The sequence below is a fragment of the Culex pipiens genome, chromosome 2 (assembly GCF_016801865.2).
Source record: "Culex pipiens pallens isolate TS chromosome 2, TS_CPP_V2, whole genome shotgun sequence".
In the NCBI taxonomy this organism is placed as follows: Eukaryota; Metazoa; Arthropoda; class Insecta; order Diptera; family Culicidae; genus Culex; species Culex pipiens.
Genome location: NC_068938.1, coordinates 204,532,015 through 204,547,454, shown reverse-complemented (window position 1 = coordinate 204,547,454; position 15,440 = coordinate 204,532,015). Strand labels below are relative to the sequence as shown.

General features: G+C 33.9%; 1 protein-coding gene across 2 annotated transcripts in view; it reads left to right on the top strand.

Moving 5' to 3' along the window:
• LOC120416352 (sorting nexin-8-like) overlaps positions 1-10,393 on the top strand; it is a 31,188-nt gene extending 20,795 nt beyond the window's left edge. Inside the window, exons 3-7 of one of the 2 annotated variants that reach the window (XM_039578085.2) lie at positions 2,966-3,057; positions 7,992-8,534; positions 8,633-8,744; positions 9,612-9,800; positions 9,868-10,393. In XM_039578085.2, the coding sequence (XP_039434019.1) occupies positions 2,966-3,057; positions 7,992-8,534; positions 8,633-8,744; positions 9,612-9,800; positions 9,868-9,921 (990 nt within the window). In that variant the 3' untranslated portion in view covers positions 9,922-10,393. Of the gene's footprint in view, positions 1-2,965; positions 3,058-7,991; positions 8,535-8,632; positions 8,745-9,611 lie in introns of both variants that reach the window. The other variant, XM_039578084.2, reaches the window with a different exon arrangement.
• Positions 10,394-15,440: the final 5,047 nt, after the last annotated feature.

Here is a 15,440-nt window from a genome sequence, read left to right as displayed (position 1 = left end):
TCTACGGCAAAGTTGTAACAATAGATTATTGAGAAAAAATAGGTACACGAAAAAAGCTTTTTTTTTACACTAACTCCCAAAATACGTATTTTTTTATTTTCGAGATTTTTTGATATGTTTTAGGGGGCAAAACCCCGCAACTTCTGAGCTATAGAGAAACATGGTCAAAAAATCTGCCGCCGAGTTATAATTTTTTGAAAAAAATAATGATTTTTGAAAAAAAAAATCGAAATTTCATGCAAAAAAAAAAAAATGATGTAATTTTTCAATGAAAAATTTAATTCCAATTCAAAAGAATTTTACAGACTTTTTGATTAATTGCTCTGTTTTCAAGATATAGCCACCGAAAGTTAGATTTTATCGAAATATTTGCAGTTTTTTTATTTTTTAAAAATAGCGACCATGAGTGACCATTTCTAAATACAGTCGACTCTCTGGTTGTCAATATCCAAGCGACCGTCGAGGAAGAGAATCATCAGTTTACAGAACGATGCAAAATGAAGACTCGATCGAAAATATTTTTTTCTTGATACCCAGCTATGGGAGAGAATCATGGCAACGTCCATCAAACAAAAACAAACTAATGTCAAACACCCTTCAAAGCTTCGTTTCGGCAAGAAAAATGTCTATGCAAGCCATGAGAAAGTGAAATTATTGACAACCGGAAGAGATTTTTAAAGCAAACAGAAACCAAGGGACCGTCGAGGAAGAGATCCTTCAAGCAAGGGAAAATATCGAGGAATGAAGATAATTGAAGTATGCAGATTGAAGGGACTGAAGAATTCATCGATAGATGGAGAATTATTGATATCGAGAAGATCGACAGCCAGAGAGTCGACTGTATATGTTTTTTTAAAAAGTTCAGAAAATTTGCTATGAAATTGTCTAAGAGACATTTAAAAATTGGACCTCAGGTTGCTGAGATACAGCGGCTTAAAGAAAAAGAAACAGGAAAATTTAAGTTTTCTTAGTCTCACCAAAACATCTCACCATTTTCTAAAGTCGATATGTCAGCAACTAATGGTCCGATTTTCAATGTTAAAACATGAAACATTTGTAAGATTTTCCGATCTCTTCGAAAAAAAATATTTTGGCATTTTTTAAATCAAGACTAACATTTTAAATGGGTGTAATATTTAATGTTTGGCCCTTTTAAAATGTTAGTCTTGATTTAAAAATTTCCAAAATATTTTTTTCGAAAAGATCGAAAAATTTCATGAATGTTTCATGTTTTAACATTGAAAATCGGACCATTAGTTGCTGAGATATCGACATTACAAAATTGTGGGATGATTGGGTGAGACTTAGAAAACTTCAATTTTCGTGTTTTTTTTCTTAAAGCGGCTCTATCTCAGCAATCCGAGGTCCAATCTTCAATATCTCTTAGACAATTTCATAGCAAATTTTCTGAACTTTAAAAAAAAATATTTTTAGAAGTGGTCTATCCTGGTCACTATTTTTAAAAATCATTAAACTGCAAATATTTCGCTAAAATCAAACTTTCGGTGGCTATATCTTGAAAACAGAGCCCTTTATCAAAAAAATCTGTTCTTTTCGATTGGAAATTCAATTTTACATTAAAAATTACATCAAATTATTTTTTTGCATGAAATTTCGATTTTTTTCAAAAAAAAAACACTATTTTTTCAAAAAATCATAACTCGGCGGCAAATTTTTTGACCATGTTTCTCTGTAGCTCAAAAGTTACAGCTTTTTGAATATGTACGTGCCATTTTTGTATGGACAGCTGCCAAAATTGTATGGAAACTTGTATGGGTGAACCAATGACACAAAATAGCTTATTTGGTCATAGGGAAGGCCCCCACAAAGTTTGAGCCAAATCAAAAAATACAAATAAAATCCATTTCCGGTTTTTGTAGAGAATTGCTCAATTTTTCAATCTCTATTTTTAAGCAACAAATAATGTGTCAAGTTTTGAAAAACTTTCTTGAAATTTTAAATATCTCACTTAAAAATGTGGTTGAAAGTTAAAAAATATTGTTCAAATTGAGTGTGATCTTTTAAACGTCCCAAAACACACAAAAAAAAACATAGTTAACCGTAGAATTTATTGGTTTCAGCGATTATAGCGTTAAGAGCTCTTCTGGAGAAAACCCAAGTTTGCTTACATATTTAAGAAAATAGTGTTCCGAATTTATAGATTTCATGGGTCACGGTTTTTCTCAAAAATACATAAATACATTAGACATAAAAAAGCACTTTTGGGATCTTCTGATTGAGGGCTATACTGCCCATGTTCGCATAAATGTCCCATATGCAAAAACAGCAACCTGAGAAAAACGCATTTTTAAGTTTGTCCCACACATAAGGCTTCATGTTAAGTATTCGTGGAAAAACTGGATTTCCTCCTGATTTCTAGAACAAAGTACTGGATGTTATAGGCTTTTCAGAAAGAGCACACGATTTTGAACTAAACTGCATCAATAACTCAAAAGCGATGAAAATGCATATGGGACATTTATGCGATCAGGAGCAGTATACATCAATCAGAAGATCCCAAAAGAAGTTTTCAAATGAAAGTAAAAGCAAACCATTATGTTCAATTATTGATTGCCTATGCCATTGGGTGTTCTGTAAACTGTTTCGAATATGATATTCATAAAAAAGGTATTTCAACAAGTTTGTTTTATAGTCTTCTTCAATAGTCTAGATTGATTTATAGTGAGAAGTTTTTTTTATTGCGAATTTTATATTTAAAAAATCGAAAAAAATACTAGAAATAAATGAAAAAAAACCATAAAAAATAGAAAAAGTAGATTTTTGTAGAACAAAAGTAGCGGAAAATGACTCAATGTGTACTGCTAAGTCAAAAAGTTGATCCACTCTTAGAGCTATTATATTTTAAAAATAATAAAAAAGTTTTTCAATAATTTGATTGAATTTGTTAAGTCCATTTTTAACTTGAGAAATAAACATTTTTTTTTGTTAACCGGTTTCATTTCAGATCAAATCAAAAGCCTACGATACGGAAGTAAAGCGCCGTTACAAAGATTTTGTCACCCTTCACAGTTATCTTGTACAAAAGTATCCGTACCGGTAAGTACCTTGATCATGAGTTCATGAGTTTATAAATCGTGTTCCATAGAACATCTCATAAGTCTTAATTTAAACAAAATGGGTTAGTGCATTGAAATGCAGACAAAATAAACTCATTTTGTTAAATTCTAATATTGAACCATTGGGGTGTAAAATGGTTATATGAAAAAAAAAAAGTTGTCCAAAACTAGTGAAAACCAATACTTTTCTCCCCAAAGTTTGGGAACGATTGGTTTAGTCCCCACTTCGCGTAAAACGATTCAATGTTGTGGGGAAATTTGTATGGGAAAACCCATTTTTTTGGATTTTGATACTTTAATAATCCAGGTTTGCAGGCCAAGGATTGATACCTAAGAGCATGCAATGGCACTGACCTTGTTGCGTGCTCTTCGGTTGACGTCCACGTAAGGAACATCCTGGAAGGAGCGTAACTAACTACATCCGTAGTTCTGTTAGATCATCCGAATTATCTTGATCAGAACAGTATACACTCAAACCCCGGTGGTTTGACACCAACTGTTGTCAAACGAACGGGGTCACTTTTTAGTTTGACACCCCTTTTACACGGAGCTCACACACACTACCAAACGTTTGTTTTGATAGTGTGAGTGAGCGTCGTGTAAAAAGTGACAGTTCGTCACTTTTTAGTTTGACTTTGACCAACCAACGGGGTACAAACTAAAAAAGTGTCAAACGAAAAAGTGACCAACCACCGGGGGTTGAGTGTAGCTCTGGTTCCTTGCGAGTGTCCTATTTTCTTACCTCCACGTTGGCTTGGTTTTCATGATGACCTAGCTGGTGGCCTGTGGAAACGGATCGTAAACCTTTGACCACCGCGGGTCAGAGTCGAGACGGCTAAAAGAAAGGGGCGCGACAATGTGGGAAAGGGAAGTAATTTGTGATTGTAGACGGTATTGTTTTGATTCGCAGTATGTTGAGTCAACTGCTGTGGATGTACCTGAAACATCGCACAACGGGGTTTCTCTTCTCTTCATTCTCAGCTACCACCTATCTCCTATTTTTATTTTGCTCTTCTGATTCCCAATTCTTCACTGATTCTTCTATTTAATATCCAACATTTGATTTTAATTTTACTAACTTTTGATTCTCTTATCTCTCAAAGCTTTTCCACTCTTTTCTATCAATTGATACTACTGTAACAAACTTTGTTGTGTTTTTTTTCCTTAAAATATATTTTTTTTTCTTTTTCTTTTTCCCTTAAAAATATACTTTTCCTTATTGTACTAGTAATATCAAGTCTATTTATCATTCGCCTAATCTTTTTTGATTTTAATATGCGAATTTATTTATTTGAATAATTCTTTATCTGTCCTATAAATTATCATTACTATAATCTAAGCTTGTTTTGTATCTCTATTTATTAACTATTGTCTAATTTTACATCTAATACATCTAGCTTCTCATTTTTATTCTTCAAAATACGCTCATCATTCTCTTACTATTGATACTTGATTTTTATAAAACAAATTCTCTTTTACTGTCAATTGTTTTCAATCTTCACCCTTTTTTTCAAACAAGTGAGGTTTGAGCCCTTACTCAATTTATGGAATGGTTTAAGGATTGACACAAATATTACTATTGTATTTTTGGTAAACTTTTATAACATGCTTAGGACCAAAAATTGTAACAAAACACCGCGACAAAAGAAATAGCAACAGATAAACAGACTCAACAATAGGGAAGATTACAGGAGAAAACAATACACAGTAAATAACAATAAGTTTTTGAATTCAAACTAAAAATAAAACAGTTTTTGCTTTAATGAAAGTTGATAGGCACACTTTAAATGGTTAGGCGCTTATACTTACATCAAACCCTACGTAATGTACCACCCCCGGCCGAGTTAAAATGCGTAACCGGAAAAGAAGGTGTGCATGCCTGGCACGAACACTCAAAGCGTGTTCTAGCGTGCTGCTCGTACTGACTCAGAGCAAGGGTGAGATGTAGGTGTAAGGGCAGTGCGTGTTCGTCGGGAACCTGGTGCATAAGATCGGTCAAGGCCCGTTCTTACACTGAAAATTGCGAATTGCGAATTGCGAATAATCCAGGTTTCACGCTATATTGCTACTTGCTCCTCTAAACTAGTCTAAAACGTGGTTTTCGAGCAAATATTTTTAGGACTTCTAATGGAACTGAAAAATTGCTGTGCTGGAAAATCGATTTTATTATTACACCCAACAACACAGATAACACGTTTAGCTGTCAAGGTTTAGGTTAGTGATTTTCTCTAGTTGTTGTTGGAATATTCTCACCTGCTATAGAGCGTCGACCGTTGATTGATTGCCCGTCAACCTGCCGGCAACCGGTATTCACTTGACGACGCTGTGTTCTACACAGCCTTATAAATGGGATAGGTCATTTTCGCTACACTTGTTGGACTAAGGGATGGAATCACCGCGTTGCGGGTGTTTTTGTGTTAGTACAAGTAGATAGGTCTGAATTGGGTATTGTTTGAGCTATGAATGGGATGTTTTTCTTATCAGCGAAGAATAGATTATCTGGGAATTGAGGGTATTGTTGGGAGATATTGAATCATTGATGAGCTAAATATGCAATTTTCAATCTAGAATCAATCCAATATTTTATCAAGAATATTTGCAATAAATACTTTCATTTTGTTTCAAATGTGTCATAAAAATTGTTGTTTTTGTTTTTCTAAACGTTAGTAATAATTGCTTGAACCGATTACAAAGTTTGCACGCAGGTGGCACATTAATCACACGCAATTGCTGAACGGTTATTAAAGGGAATGAATAAAACATCTTCATGCAAATTACAAAACAGAAGTAACCATAATGAAGATAAATACACATTTTACTCGCTAAAGTTGAGGAAACAACACTTTAAATCTGTTTTTGACATTGCTCGGAATAGATTTTTAAGACAATGTTTTTTTTTCAAATCAAAGGATAGTTACTATCTAACCACGTTCACACTTTTTCGAATAGGTACCATACCCCTGGCCGTGGTGTAGGGGTTAGCGTGATTGCCTCTCACCCAGTCGGCCTGGGTTCGATCCCAGTAGGTCTCGGTGGCATTTTTCGAGACGAGATTTGTCTGATCACGCCTTCCGTCGGATGGGGAAATAAATGTTGGTCTCGGTATCTAACCTAGAGGTTAGGTCGTTAGCTCAATTCAGGTGTAGGAGTCGTCTCTCTGGGTCCTGTCTCGGTGGAGTCATTGGTAGGCAGTTGGACTAAAAATCCAAAGGTCGTCAGTTCGAATCCCGGGGTGGATGGAAGCTAAGGTGTAAAAAGAGGTTTGCAATTGCCTCAACAATCACGCCTTCGGACACTTAGTTTCGAGTAGGAATCTCGCAATAAGGAACGCCAAGGCAATGATGTAGACTCAGGGTGGTCACTCAAGTCGGGAAATCGGGAAAGTCGGGAAAAAGTCGGGAATTGGCCAAAATCCGCAAAAAATCGGGAAAAAGTCGGGAATTTATGATTTTTTGTCAAAACGTCGGGAAAATTCGGGAATTCTAAGCATACTTGTTTGAACATTATTTTTTAACTCTTGAATAATTTTGTAATATTCTGTGCAATTTTCAAATTGAATTTACTTAAAATTTAAGGTTCTTTTCACTATTTCAATATATTTGAGTATGGAAAAGCTGTTTAAAACATTCAAAATCTTAATTAATATTGGAGTCTTTGACACAGATCTTCATAATATTTTTCATGAATCATATGATCTCTATTAATTTTTGTTTATCAAACAAGAGGTTAAGTTAATGATAAACTAATATAAAAATAGAGCCTAATGGCCAGCTTAGAGTTATGATTCTATTACATTTTGTCACATAGATTGAATATTTGAAAACAGATTCCAACTTGAGTTTTTTTTTTGTTAAAAAAAATTATTTAGAGCAATATATTTTGTACATGGTTTACATAGAAAAACATAAGTTTTGTCGAGTAATACAGATTATTTGAACAGCTATACCAAATTTTTTTTATCGTTTACAATAAATATTATTAAGCTGAGTTTGGCAATGGTTTTTTTGGTAAATATTTTTAATTGTTTAAATAAAAATCAAAAGTTTAAAAACTTTTTTTTACGTTTTGAAAACATAAAGAAGATTTTGAAATTGCGAAAAAAAATAATCCAAAAAAGTTGGAGTTATTGCAAAACTGTTAAAAAATTATCTCTTCAAACATTTTGCTTGAAATAAGTGGTAAAACATAAGATCATATCAAACCGAATGCTCATTGAAAAAAAAAGCAGTTAAATAAATTAAAATTGAAAAAAACTATATCAAAAATTACAAAATTAAAAAGGGAACATAGAAAAAACATTTTTTTTTATAAATTCCTTGACATTTTTCTAAATTCTTTGAATGAATAATATCAGCAATTGCGTTTTTATCATTCTCTGATTTCAAATGATTAGAAGTTTAAAAAAATAGGAGCGAAATTTTAAGTTCAGTTATCTTCGACCTTTTGTCATTTCCAGATGAAACGATGTATCAAAAACTATACGTTTGCCAATTTAAAAAAAAATACAAGGAAGTTATAAGTATTGAACTTTCGATATTTTTTCAAAGACTGTTGTTTGTGTTTCTACTCTGAATCATAATAATTAAATTCCATTTTTGAAGTTTTTTTAAATTGTTGTTTAGTTTGTGTATTTACAAAAAATGCCTATATTTGGATAATTTTTAAATTCATTTATTTTTTTTGTGGTTAATATTGACTTTTCTTTTAGAAAGTTTTTCGTTTGAAATCATTCTTTAGATAAGAAATGCATATTATTTGAGCCTTCTGAAAAGTCGGGAAAAAGTCGGGAATTTGAAAATGGGATTTGAGTGGTCATCCTGTGTAGAGCGAATAATTTGATTTTGATTTAAAAAAAATAAGCAAAAATAAATTATCATTTGAAACTTTTTTTTCAATCATTATATTTCCCCTCAGCTTGATTCCCAGCCTCCCGCCCAAGCAGCTCATGGTGGACTCCCTGCTGGAAGAACGTCGCCGCGGTCTCCAAACCTGGCTGGCCATCATCGCGATGCATCCGGTCCTGGGCAGTTCGCCCATGCTGGTAACCTTCCTGAGCGACAAAACCCCGGACCACCTGTTCCGGATGCGGGTCGCGTTCGAAAAGCAGGTCGACGAGTTTAGCCGGCTCCGGACGGACGTCGATCTACCGCTGGAAGATCAGGAAAAACTCGCCGCCAGCCGGGACCGGTTGCGGAAGGTCCTGCACTCGCTGCACCGGCTTCGAAAGATCTTCGACGAGCAGGCCTTCCGGCTGGAGCAGCAGGCCCGCGACATGGCCGAAGTGGATCTGATCCTGCAGGGGCTGGAAGTGCGCGAGGTTTTCGGCGAGAAGACGTTTGACGAAATGTCCAACAGTGCGCAGGCCGTGTCCAAGCAGTCGGAACGGTACGTGCAGCTGCAGCGGAATGCCATCAACGAGCGGATCCACGTGCTCATGGAGCTGCTGGCGGCGCACAAGTGAGTTCAGAAGGCATGAGAGAAGGTCGTGGACGTGAGAAAACGTGGCGTTGAGGATGACTTCGTATTGACGCGATTTTTTTTGTTTCATATTTTAGCGAACTCTGTGATCGGGTGGAGAAAGGAATCTTTGCCGAGTACCAGAAAGCTCTCTCAAAGTCGCTCAACATCAGCAAGATCAAGATGAAGAGTGTGATTCGCGGATCGGGGGTGAGTTTCGTGGGGTTTAGTTATTGAAACTATTTTTGTAATTTGTTTCAGTGTAACGTTTTGTTTTGTTCAGCATTTAGATGGAATAACATTTGTTGGTGAAGGTAACAAAGTAAATGAGTTTCATTTGTCAATACACTTCTTGTAAAGGATTATTTTTTAACTGAGTAAAGGTTTACTGAGAAAGGCTAAAAGGAAACTAAAAACTAAAAACTAAAAACTAAAAACTAAAAACTAAAAACTAAAAACTAAAAACTAAAAACTAAAAACTAAAAACTAAAAACTAAAAACTAAAAACTAAAAACTAAAAACTAAAAACTAAAAACTAAAAACTAAAAACTAAAAACTAAAAACTAAAAACTAAAAACTAAAAACTAAAAACTAAAAACTAAAAACTAAAAACTAAAAACTAAAAACTAAAAACTAAAAACTAAAAACTAAAAACTAAAAACTAAAAACTAAAAACTAAAAACTAAAAACTAAAAACTAAAAACTAAAAACTAAAAACTAAAAACTAAAAACTAAAAACTAAAAACTAAAAACTAAAAACTAAAAACTAAAAACTAAAAACTAATAACTAAAAACTAAAAACTAAAAACTAAAAACTAAAAACTAAAAACTAAAAACTAAAAACTAAAAACTAAAAACTAAAAACTAAAAACTAAAAACTAAAAACTAAAAACTAAAAACTAAAAACTAAAAACTAAAAACAAAAAACTAAAAACTAAAAACTAAAAACTAAAAACTAAAAACTAAAAACTAAAAACTAAAAACAAAAAACTGAAATTGTCCTTCCTCGAATCCTGAATCTTCTAGTATTAAGTTCCTGTCTCTAATGACTTCCCTCTACCCTCCCTCCCCATTCAGCCCGACAACGTGTCGACGCTGGCCCAGCGCGAGGTCGCCCAGTGCGGCGAAGCGGACGCCCTCGGCCGCCGGTGTGCCTTCGCGCTGCACTGCGTCCGCAGCGAATCGTCCCTTGCGGAGAAGTACCTCCAGTCCCTGCCGGCGATCCTGTTGGCGTACGCGAGCGAGGAGTCCCAGTACCACAGCAAGGTAACCGACATCGAATACGTTCGCTCGAACCGCTGGAAATATTTCATAAACCTTTCTTTCGCCGCAGATGTCGAAGATTTGGCATCGGTTAGTAGCTAGTGAGTCGTCCAAGTTGTGCTAGGTTTGTGCGCCGAGGTTCGTGTGCGAGTTAGGGTGATTACTTTTATTTTTTGGAAGGGAAATTTAGAGTTTAGTGGGCTCGAACGCACTTCATCACTTTTAGAACTAGAGTTCCGTTAGAATCGTCAGTATCAGTGAAACAATCAAAACCAATGCGCCAAATAACTAGCGAGACAAATCACAAAAATAATAAAATCTATCAAAAAGAATGTTCAAATCGCCAAAAGAAACAAAGCATCCACAATTCCGTACAATTTTTTTTTTTAATTATAGTTTTGTTAAGTTAGAAGTAACATTCCTTTTTAAGCAGCTTTTTACGCATTAGCAGATGGAGCTTACGATATTCACACAAAGTACACGTATTCACGAGAGGAAGTAAGCTTATGATATGATTAAGAAACTAATGTAGTAGTACGAAGAAGATGATAAATGGTGTACTAAGTTTACAATAAAGAAATGTTTTTACAAATCGATTGGCGTTACTTTATTTTATATAAGACTGGATGACGGGAATAACATCTTAATAGCAAAACACATAATTTTATTTATTATTATTGTGATGATTGTATTACTTGTTTTTTTTCATGAACCAAAACTCATTTCAGTCAAGGCAAGAAATTAAAAAAAGGTCATTATTTTTCATTGCGAGAAGCAAATTGTGTGACAATGTTACACAGCTTCACAAGCAGAATACAGCTTTTAGGGTTATTTTAAGGGTCTGTGTCAATTTTGAGCGAATTCTGTAAAGATTATCCCATTATTGATATCCGAGGCAAAAGTTGTTAAAAAAGTTAAAAAAAACTTCCAACAAAAATTACTTTTTGAATGTACCGCTTTGGTCCGATTGACAAAATTGTATTGAATTTCCTATGAGAATCTCATTTTGAGAATATTTGAATTGAAACATCACCCACAGAGAAAAAAATCGTTTAAAAATGAGTTTCATTATTATAATTTTTTCCCATACAAACTTCATTCTCGAGTATCAGTGGTTTAACTTAGCTCAAGAGGGTTGAAGAAAAGTTTCATATTCTGGGCAAATAAAAATGATGTCTAATGTTCTAGAATTTGTATCCTGAGTAGTGAATTTCTGATGGTGTCTTCGGCAAAGTTTTAGATATAAGTAAGGGCAATTCGGGAAAAATTAGTACACTGTTACTTAACAAAAAAAAATATTTTGTATAAAACAACTATTGAACAATTACTCGGCAGCAAAGGCAAACGTTGCAAAAGAACGTTGGAAGTTTATTTATTTTTCTTAAACTGCGAAACAACATCCCAAAACAAATCTGTTTAATTTTTTGGAGCAAAATGTTAATGAATTTGGACGATTTCGCGAAGAACGTGAAATTTGTGAAATTCTACAATGTCCGCGAAACCCCGTGAAATTCACGAATTTTCTGAAATCATTGCATAGAAATTACAAATTTAACAAATATTTAATTCACAAAGGTTTTTTGTGTAAATTTGATCAATTTCAGTTGAAAAAAGTGATATTTACTTTCTAAAATCTTAAATTGAACTCTTATATTTGAAAAGAACACAAACATTAAAATTAAACTCTTACAAAATTTAATAAGAAATTAATGCTGATGCCTTATTTAAGTAATTATTTAAATTAAATTGGGAGAAATTTTCTGGGATTTCGGTTCATCTTTTTTTTTTGTTAATTTTAATCTAGCTGAAAGAAGCCATTTTGCATCATAAGTTTGTCCATATAATTTTCCATACAAATTTGGCAGCTGTCCATACACAAATGATTTATGAAATTTCAAAAATCTGTATCTTTTGAAGGAATTTTTTGATCGATTTGGTGTCTTGGGCAAAATTGTAGTTATGGGTAATGACTACACTGAAAAAAATGATACACGGTAAAAATATTTTTGGTAATTTTTAATTTCACTTTTTGTTACTATAACTTAATCTGCGAAAAACCCTTTTTTATTTTTGTAATGTATTGAAAATTTTCTTTGCTTTTCAAAAACTACAAATTAAAAAAAAAATCACTGCGAATATTTTCAAATAAGTTACCCAAAAATGGCTATAACTTGAAAACGGTGCACTTTACCAAAATTTAACTAAAGTAGTTTTTGATTGCAAATTCGATTTTACATAAAAAATGAAGTTGACCAAGTTTTCGATTTTTTGAAAAAAAACAGTATTGATTCAACAATTCATAACTCGGTCATAGATTTTTTGCACATTCTGGAAATTTCTGAAAAGTTGGCATTTGATGTCCCCTAAAACATATCAGAAAATTTTTCAAACTTTTTCAAAACAACAAAAGATTTTTGTGGAATTGAGGAAATCAAGGTTTGTTTCAACGCAAAATCGGCGTTGATTATATTCAACAAAAAATTTGTTGAATCAAACCTCGTACAGGCTGATTCTACAAAATATTTTTTCTGCGTGTTCCATTTTTGTATTGACAGCTGTCAAATTTGTATGGAAACTTGTATTGACGCAAAGTGGCTGATTCTCACAGGGAACCGAGATATTCAAGATGGTGTCCAATAGGGCAAATGGGTAAGATAACCATCAGAGCTTATTTCTTTGAAACTGCCTATTCGATTTAATCCTCGATTTGAACTAATTTGAGGTCGCTGACTTGAATATCTCTCCTAGAATACACCATCTTAGGGATCGGCTGCCGAAGTCGCTAACAAATGCGTCACGAGGCTCTCTTTTTAAAAGACTGTGCTCATACTTTTTGTAAAACAGAGGAGCAACAATTCCAAAGTTTGGGAAATTTCTTAAATTTTTTTGACAATAGTTTGCTGTAGAAAAAAAGTATTTTCGGATCAAATAAAACTCTCACTCAATCACTTAATTTGATACAAAGGTTTATTATTTCATAATATTTGTTTGTTCAAAACTGACAGATTTTATTTTTTTTTTAATTTCTGCTTCGTTCGGTTGGATTTTGGTTTGTATACAAACGACACGATGTTTGCCGCACCAGCAGTTGATAAAAAAACACACCTGCTTAATTATGAGGATATCGTGGAATATGGCTGCATATTTTGTTGTTTTTGTTTTTACGTGGTACAATATTTTTTGCATAACTTTTTTTTTTACTTCGGGCAAACATCTAATCTTGCTTGGGGCGGGGTGTCAAACGTCTCATACATAGTACGGTTATTTTTACTTTGTGAGTTTGTGATGCAAAATGCTCTTTCTTTTAAGGTTTTCCATTCGAGTAATTATGGGGTTGTTTCGATAGTAAATCGCTCTCCTCACTAGCTGGGGAAATGTATTTTTTATATTTATTTTTACAAACACTACAAAAGCGTGATTAGAGTGAGTGATTCCGGATTCTGGATTTAGATCGTGTTTATTTTTCTATACAAATATTTATTTATTTTTCTGTTGTTTTATTAAGGGCTATGAAATGGGTTCTGCACAATGAGCTGCGGGTATGGTTTACATTAATAGGTGATTATTTGAAGAAAATCTACTGTGATGAACTGTTTGCTTGACGGATGCTTTTCTTTTCTTGATAATGATATTCTGCAGCATGTACAACTTTGTATTGATAATTGCAATAGGTGATTCTCACACGGAAGAGTGTTTTTTTTACTTATGTGTATTATTTAGCGTAGGTTTATATTATTATTCACAAACAATTAATATACAACTAGCACAAAATGGCAGTCTCTTTACGGTGTACTTTTATTGTTCTTATAAATAATAAATTTACCTATTTTCCTCGCGCTTCATTGTCGAGCCCGGATAGATTAATTAGATTTTACATTTAATTGAACTAGCCTTCGTGTTCGAGCTCTAATTGTTCGCCAGAAATTGCGCCCTTTTCGTGCTGATCTGATTTAAAATGACTTTTTGTTCGCTTGTATAATTTATACACCATTAATTTATTACTTTCTTACAAGGTGTGATTCCACCTGAAAGTGACTCACTTTTAAAGCGAGTTCCACATGTCGACTGTGCCACTTTTGTGCTAAACCAATCAATAGACTATAAAATAAATAATTTACACTCGACCAAAGGTGGCGGAATATAATATCACGAATTAGCTTGTTCTTTCTTCTCCAAACTTGCTCTCTACATTTTCTTACTTTCCCCTAACCTGAGGGTGGGATAAATGTGTGTTTATTTGCCTCAACGTTTTAACTTAAAACCCTTTTAATAACTACGATATTTGGCGCAGCCGAGGAGGAAAAAAACAACTTTTCGACAACTTTGGGCAGTCCTCGCCATGTCGACAACCGTTCTTGCGTAGTAATCTCAATCAAAACAGTCTACTAAAGTGTGAATAACTAGTGTTTTTAGTCCGTGCAAAGGTGTTTGAGGGTATTTTGAAGAGGGGCAGGCCAAGAGGGTGGTTTTTGTAAAATATTTTTGGTAAGTAATTGTAGAATTTTGATTAATTTTCGGGGTTTGGACATAATTACTAATATAACCGGGGAAAGCGTTGAAGTTGTGATTTGCGGAGCAGGAAAAGACGAGCTGTTATCAGTTAGAGTTTCAGCGTTGAAAGAGGCCGAATAGAGCACAAGCTCGTTTATTTAAGGTAAGTTAGAGAACGCGCGTTACATGTATTTGTGCTGTCATTTGACTAGTACTCAAACGAGGGGTACTCAACAGTCCTTCCCCCTTTGCTTAAAACTAAAGTTAATCGAACTCATTAATGAAATGATAACAAAGTAATGTATATAAAGCAAGGTTATGAATCAACCAAAAATCTAATACAACTTTTTGTACTATTCGAATGAAAATATTGTTCAGGAATTTAAAATAGTCACTTTTTGCGTTTTTTACGTTTTGTTCCTTTCCGTTCAGAGACACCCCTAAACGGACGGTATCTGCCGCATCCAGCACCACACGTGTCCTCGTTCGAAATCTCCATGTCGTTTCGCATTTCGTCTTCAGTAGAAGGTCATTTCGTTTGCTGCACTCCACCAGCAACCTCTTTGATTGCCAGTCACCACGAACAGCACATCTCCTTCGAGTCCACAACACGACGGTTCGTGCTACTAGCCGCCATCGCGCTTTCTTGTCTTCGCTACACTGGGAACCGTGTTGAATGAGTATCTGTTTAAAATACAAATAAAATTGTTTTAGGAAATTTATAATGAAAACTGTAATAACAACTCTAAAACTCAGGACAGAAATCCAGCATATCAGCCTGTGAACAAAGCCAATGGACCTTGAAACAACAAGTAATTCATCACTATTGTGGATTTTTGATTGAGAATTAATGCAAACAATGCATGGAATCAAGATATTTTGATCTATTTTATGAAAATAAATGCTAGGCATGTCCCAAGTTAAAGAGACTACCTCATTCACCACCCTTTCAAAAAAATTCCATTGAAACCATTGAGTTTCCACATCTACTATCTGATCATCTGTCAAACACTTCTCTTGAAAAGTTTTAGTTTTAGGTATGCTATAGTTTAACTTGTTTATAATTTGCTTTTCATTCAATGTACCATTGCACACACAACTATTTGAAATTAAACTAAATTTCCATGACAGACAATCATCGTCTTGAATAAA